We start from the raw sequence: 7,588 nt of genomic DNA on the forward strand, positions 1-7,588 counted from the left end.
AGGATTATAGAGAACACTTTATTTGGCAATTACTAATTTGCTGTATTTTAAGTTCTTGCAATAATTAGTGAGATTTAAATTTTTTTTTGAAGCCAACAGAATCTTTCATATAAAAACAACTTTTGCTCAGTAACAAACATGATCCGGGAAGCTGAAATACTTGACACACACCTAGCCTAAAGGCTGGAGAGTCTGAAAGCGAAGAATCAAATACAAGTTACTCCCAACTGCAAAACACTTCCCAAACCAAACTCGTGGTTTTGTACAGCTTCTAGTTAGAATGCTGTTCCCGAAGCAGATGAACCTCGCAGATATCCATGTAATGAACAACTGAATCCGATAGAGAGAAAAAAAAAAAATACCAGCATGCTTCTGATAACTACCATCAATTTCTCTCCTTCAAGGCTGAGATGAGATGAATTGCTCCAGCTTCAGGGTTACAGAGGACTGAAGTCTCATGGCACACCAGCTGCGTTCACATGCTCTCAGTTCACCTCGGCGCAGCAATGTCAGAGCACTGACCTTCCACTTACGCACTTCACGTCAATAAACCAAACACTTCCCTTCAATGGGAACAACACGCTGTCCTTGACATGTGCAGTCATTCCTTTCGGCCTTCCAACTTCTAAACAGACTCCATGTATTACCTATTTATTCTGTGACTTGGTATCTTTGTTTTAGCATGCTGATCATGTGGAAGCTGATACCCTACTTGTGTTCCTGCTAAGATAAAGTGAGACAAACTACTCCTGTACATTTCTATTTACTTTCTGGTAGATATTAAAAAGAAAATAATAACATCAGTGCCCTATTTATAAAATCCAACCCAAACCAAACTTGAATATATTCCTAATTAAGACACTGTGGGGTGCATTGTAGTGAGGAATGATTCCGCTTTACAGCATTCCTATGGGGTATCCTTTTTATTCCCAGTTTAGCAGAAATAACACAAGTCAAAGTGAGACGAAGTCATTCAGGAGTCAACAAGCAAGGTTTCTGTTATCACAGGGTTCTGTGTTCTTAGAAGAGACCACCTTTCCTGTATGGGACACAGTGCTGGTCTATACGAACATGCATACTTCTTAAGCCCACTTCTTTATTTTGGGGGTTCAAATGCCTTTTCTCCACCTCTTGTCACTGTCCCCTGGAGCAGCTTTCTCTCCAGAGCTCAGCTGTGCCAATCCACCTGTGTGTCGTCACCAAGAGCAGGGTTTTAAGAGAACCAGTGATCCCTCCCTCCCCCTCAGTTATACCCATATGAACAAAATTAAGTTTCCATATATAAAATAATTCTTATTAGTGCTTTGTTAACTATATTACTGCTACCATTTTAAGCCAGCCAGGATGCATGTTGTTCAAAATAGGAAATTAGAAATTCTGCTACCAACATTGTCATTCTTTATACAACAGAAACATAATACTGTCAGGACAGCATCAGGTTGCCCTTTTCAATGACTGCACAGAAGATTTAGTAGCAAATCAGCATTTCAAAAGGACAAAATGGTCTTGCCTCCTACAAAGAAATATACACTAACTGGTTCATAGCAGACTTCGCAGAAATACTTCTCTAGAAATCAGAACTTCCATAAACTGACCATTTTCAGACAATTTTTATCCTTAGCTTTAAAAATCAAATGTGAAGACCCCATGCATACCTTGAAGCTGACAACACCGGATCTCACTGATCAAGAAATGTTTTATACATTCATTATATCTATACAAAGCTTGCATTAGACAATCTTACAATACAAATTTACAATTAATGCAGAAAGAAATGTAAAATCCACCACAAATTTACTGGGTAATTTCACCCTGACAACTAGCACAATCTAAATGGCCTCCCCCTTATTTTCATCTGTCCAAGTAGCCACTCAAATACAGCTACAGATGAACTGTAAAAACTCACTTCTAAAGATTATAAAGCCAGGACAGCACTATCTAATCTGAACAGATGTGTGAAATCATTTCAAGTGACTAAAGTTAATAAATTTTTTGTACTGTACAAGTGTTTTAAGACAGTATACAGAAGTTTAAAATTTACAAAATTAAAATAACTATCCTCAAATTACTTGTGGAAAGCTAACTATAAATATACAGAATTATAATAATATAAACTAAGAGGCTTGCTCTAAATGAGGTTTGTGACATACATCATTTCAGCAAGAACTAAATTAGGAATTTAGACATGAAAATCACACTCTGTACATTCTCAACTGGATTATTTTGCAAATGCCCTTACAATTACTCCTTAAAACATGACCCAACCTACACACAAGTAATGCTGGTCTCCATGGTGCATTAGAAGATAGGAACTGAAGGTAAATAAAGGAAACAAAAACCATGCAGGAGGCCTGCAGTAAATGTGTAGAAGAGAGTGCTGTTGGGTAGTCCCACAGACAGGAGTGGAAATTAAACACTGAATAAAGAAAGTGAACAATGAGCTTAGGTACCCCAAGAGACAAACAGAATAATTTTTAAAACTTATGAAGAGTATGAGGTGGGAAATGCAAGCTGGTATGTGGATTTGGAGACGTCCATGCCTGGAAATTTTTAGAACACCCTTATCTTGGGTGCAATTTGGTTAACATCAGCACAATGACCTGCTGCCACAGAGGGTAACACGACCTGGATATGCAGCCGAGATCAGTATGGCTTCACTTCAGCATGGAACTAGATGTTGTCTTTCTCTTTGTCCCTTTTTTACCTCAAGAGAGCTGGTCTTGTACGTGAGAAAGTACGTGTGAAAGTGCGGGATGACCATCAGAACTGCTACCACAACATGCAACTACTCCCGCTGTCCCTGCCCCCAAAATCTGATCCATCACACTGTGAATGTGATTATTCCTACAGCAACCCCTAGGAAAGGAAATTCGCGACACCAAGTTGTTATACATGCTTTGCTGATACAAAGATGAAAACATTAGAATTGTACAATTGCTGTTAAAATTGTATTTAATACCACATTTCAGAGACTGGAAATTAATTCCAATTCTAACAAATCGATTACAGGGAAAGAAAGTAATCATGCTGTCTCATGTATCTGAAGATGACTTAGAAGATCTTTTTCATTTCCAAACCTCATTAAACAATCGGTACATTTATGAGGCAAATCTGCTGAATGTCTGAAATCCAAATGCGTTTTAAGGTCTTCAATCTGTCCTGTTGAATATTCACAGTATTGACACAAATAAATCCCTTCAGATAAATGAGAGCTTAAATGCTTGCAATATTCCAACATACCTGAAAAGCCCTTCCCACAGTCATCACAAACATGAGGGAATATTTTGGTGTGTTCAATAGCTACGTGCCTGTTGACATTCGTATGCAGCCTGCTCCTGAAGCCACACACCTGGCACACAAAGAAGTTTTTGCATTTGTCAAAGCTGATTTTGTTTATGAGACTGTACTGTCCACGCTCCTTGCTGTTATAGCTGTCGCTTAACTCTATCAGCCGACATGCATGTTCGTTCACCACATGGCTATGCAGATCTTCCGGATCATTCGTTTCATGCTCGCAGAACTGACACAAATACTGCTCATCACAGCTGTGTTCCTGGAAGTGCAGGTACAACTCGCTGCTTGAGGAGAACTGCATATCGCACTGCTCACACCAGTACAGGTGGTCATTGAAGTGAGTGTCTGCTATGTGCTGACTCAGATTCTCAAATATCACTGTTTTATAATCGCAGTATTTACAGATGTACGGGTCCTCCTCATGTAGTTTTACGTGTTCAATCAGCTGCACTTTGCTGGAGAAGCTTTCTTTACAGACTTTACAGACATGAGTGTCTGTACACGTCTTGTGCTTCAGGATCATGTGCTGCTTTAAATCGGAAAAGTACTTGCTGTTAAAGTCACAGAGCTCACACTTGTATAAGCCACTGCTGTTGGCTCTCAGCAAAGGCCATTTCTGTTGAGCTGTAATATTCAAAGCCTGGTTCTTCTCAAAGATTTTACAGGTTTCCAGAGGGATTTCCTCTAGGTCCTCAGCTTCTAGCTTCTCAGGTGATACAGTTTGCGTTTCTATATCGTGAACTTCTACAGCATTCACTTCTGTTGTAGAAATTTCTACAGTTTGAATATCTAGAGGTTTCTCTTCTTCTGTAGGGCTGTCACTGAATATAGGTGAATCACATAAGTCTCTGCACATTCCATTATTAGTACCTTTATCTGCAGGAGGAAATAGGTAATAAAAGCAAAAGGTTAAAACACCCTGCAAAACAGCTGGGTCCATATTTAACTTTTCATTTAGTTGTAGCAGCTTACAACTCCAAAACACAGGTTTTTTTCCCCCCAGCCAGATTATGTTTTATGTTTAACTAACAAATAAGTAACATAAACTACAAATCCTTCACCTCTTCTGTCAAAGCAAAACATTACATTAAAAGCCAGCAGCCGTGCTCTCCAGCTTCTCAGCACCTAAGCTCCAAATACACCTTGACCTTTACCTTTATCCTTCTTTTTAGGGTCTGTGTAATGCAACCCCACAACGTTTGAATGTGACCCACTCCACTGAGAAGTCCCAGCATGCACCGGACTCCCATCATCATCTGTGTCCAGGCTCTGCGCAGGACTGTGGAATCTACCTGCAAAGGTAAAGGAAGAATTTTCTTGTCATCGTGTGTCTATACTAGTGTCACCATGATCCTTCAACCATAGATCTTATTTACTATTTACTTATTCTAGTTTCATGAATTTATCTTTATATACCAATTCATCATAATCTACATTAAAGAAAGTAACAATAAATACCTCAAATTATTTCCATACGTACAGAAATCAACAAAAAAAAAATTCAGAAGGTGGCAACTCTGTCTTTAAAATTTCAGCAAAAAATAGTCAATTGACTATACTGGAGAAAACTTTAAATCCTTAAATGAAACTATGTTTGAAAGACACAATTTTAAGAAATATTCTTAAATATTTTTGGACATCACATTTTAAAAGATAATACTTTGGAAGACTTCTGGAGACTTGTTGGCTAATTTATGAGTGAAAAGAAAAATAAATATAATAAAAATCCATCCTCACATTTGCTCTGCTAAACTTTATGTCCGTTAGTGGGTATTGTATGAAAACACTTCCGTAAGTACAGCTCATTGCAACTGCTGGTAAATTCCATCTGAACTCTTATTACGTCAACTTTACATGACCTACCTAGTGGACATTTAAATAAGTAAGTCTTATGCTGTAAATGGAAGGAACCTTTTGGCATCACTGCTTCTACTTTGGAAATTATATTTCAATTACAATGATTAAACCAGTCTAAGGCATATCAGATCACGACGATGTTCAGAAGTCCCCCACTACGTATTTTGTATTCTGTTTACTTTTATGAATAGGACCATGATACACTTAGTAACGAATTGCAGAACAAGACCCCAAAATGTACTCTTACCTCTGTTTTCAGAAAACTTTATATCCGGCTGTTTCATAGAACAGACGCTGTAGCAGTGGTCAGAAAAAATTCCACTGTTGTCTATATATTTGCTTGCACCTGAAGAATCTTTAAAAAAAATGGTTTTATACTAACATGTTAATGTAGCTACATATCTAGGCATTTCATGTTCACCAAAATTCTCCTTGCCAGCTGCATTTTTACTTCTTGTGTTGTGAGAATTCAGTTCTGGCCTGATAACATTACTGTTGCAATTTACAACTTTCAGCTGCTCTCCTGATGTTCAGAGTATCAGAAACAGTCATTATCAAACTCTGCTCCCACTGAAGACAGTGACTGGAGCACAGTTCATTCAGTGCTGAACACTTCTGGACACCCCCATCCCAACTTCTACAAAATTCCTCCCCTTGTGTGTTAGTAGAATCATCTTCAGTCCGTAGCTTGAGCAAGTTTCCCCACTTGCAGGAAGTACAGAACAAAACCGTTCAGATGCACTGACTGAAAGTGGCTTAACAATGCAGCATGCCAAGCAGGTACTCAATGCACGTGGACCAAGGCTTCTTATTCCACCCTTTATGTTACAGATTTTCCATGTATTAGCACACGTGGTCCCTTCTCACAAAGTAAATATTCCAAGTGTACACAACTCAAGCTCTAGACTTACCTGAATATCGAGAAGGATGTAGAGTCTTCCTTTTCCTCTTTTTAGGATGTTCATTCATTTTGAATAGTCTAATTGTAAAGTGAAAACATTCAAGAATTAGACTTGTTAGCATCTAGTTCATCTTTCATGACTCCATGAAACAGTACAAATGTTTATAAAACTCACATATTGAATATGAGAGGTTTTTTCCTACTCCCTTTTCTTGCCCCCCAGTCCATTCTGTTACAGTTAAGAACACATTAAATTCACACAACTACTGAAGCCTAGTTTCATCTTCCTGCCCTGGAACAAAAGAAGGTTCCCCACAGTGACAGGCAGGTCAGGACTTCAGGCACTCAAGTGCTCAGTGCAACCTGTGAAGCAGGTCTCCAGCACTGCGTTGGCTTTTGTCAGAGACCAGACAGTCTGAGAAGAGTCCTTCAGGTAAAGTTTTAGCATTGAAAACACTAACACAAGTCACGCTCTCTTACCAAAAATCCCAGACTCTCAGTATCAGCAAACAGAGCAGCTAAGCAGCTGATGGCTGTACAGCTTCCGAATGTAGTGAATTCATCAGCTTGAGAAGATGGTCATCTACGGAGTGACAGCATTTTAAAACTTTAAAACTTGAGCACAAAATAAAAAAAAAAACAGAATCAGACACACAAGTATTGAAAAGAATGAAGCTATGAATATTTAAGTCAGAAAACACAATAAAAAGCTGGTATTAATTTTGGTTTAGAGTATCAAAATTAATAAGGCAGATGCATTATTTATTCTCCTTTCATCCCAGGTTAGTTGGCTTTCACTGCACTTGGCAGCTCCTGACAACAAAAAAATATTTGGAGACGACACCAAAAATACTTGAGCTATGTATTGGCTGACAGAGTTCTGCAGAAGCAAGGGCTACAGACATGGAATCTGACATGGTTTATGGTAACACCAGAGCACTCAGGGGCCCAGGATCTTCTGGAGCCAACGCCATGCACCAGAGGTGAGTGCAGGAAAACAAGGCCCCTCAGCAAGCAAATTCTTTTCACGTGAGATGAAATAATTTGTCTGAATCAGAATTTTAAGGGGTGGATAACACGGAAAAAACTGTTTTTAACATTCTGTCGTAGCCTGTAAGTATCGAATACCCTCACTCATTTTTCGGGATTGGGAGGGAAGAACCGACGTCAGCCTGAGACAGCAGGTCCTGCCCCAGCTAGGGCGGCCTCGGCCTCTTCCCCGCGGCCCGGCCTGGGGACAGCACCGCCCGCTGCCCTCCGCCAGCGGCCTCCCCGGTACGCGCTCCCCGCTGCTCGGCGCCGTTACGGGAAGGGCTCACAGAGGCCCTCAAACGGAGATTCACAGCCCCCCGGGGCCGGCCGCGGCCTGCGCGGAGGCCGGAGCCGGGGCCGCAGCGGGGGAACCGGGGGCGGGAGCGCGGCAAGCGCACGGCTCGGCTCCGCTCCGCCCCGCAGGCAGCGGCGAGACGCGGAGCCGGCGGCAGGGGCGAGGCGGAGGCCACGCTCCGGCGGCGGGGAGAGGGAGGGCCCCGCCCG

General features: G+C 40.8%; 1 protein-coding gene across 2 annotated transcripts; it reads right to left on the reverse strand.

Moving 5' to 3' along the window:
- Nucleotides 1-2: 2 nt before the first annotated feature.
- On the reverse strand, nucleotides 3-6,617 carry ZNF639 (zinc finger protein 639). Of its 2 annotated transcripts, none has more exons than XM_009940044.2 (5): nucleotides 6,533-6,617; nucleotides 6,063-6,130; nucleotides 5,399-5,506; nucleotides 4,449-4,586; nucleotides 3-4,170 (listed from the first exon to the last, which is right to left on the reverse strand). In XM_009940044.2, the coding sequence occupies exons 2-5, from the start codon at nucleotides 6,118-6,120 to the stop codon at nucleotides 3,023-3,025; spliced, it is 1,452 nt and encodes a 483-aa protein (XP_009938346.1). In that variant the 5' UTR covers nucleotides 6,121-6,130; nucleotides 6,533-6,617; the 3' UTR covers nucleotides 3-3,022. The 2 variants fall into 2 exon arrangements, with proteins under 2 accessions (XP_009938346.1, XP_075274402.1); XM_075418287.1 differs by having other exon boundaries at nucleotides 5,399-5,528.
- Between the last annotated feature and the right edge of the window lie 971 nt (nucleotides 6,618-7,588).

This window comes from Opisthocomus hoazin, chromosome 4, assembly GCF_030867145.1.
Source record: "Opisthocomus hoazin isolate bOpiHoa1 chromosome 4, bOpiHoa1.hap1, whole genome shotgun sequence".
NCBI classification, from domain to species: domain Eukaryota; kingdom Metazoa; phylum Chordata; class Aves; order Opisthocomiformes; family Opisthocomidae; genus Opisthocomus; species Opisthocomus hoazin.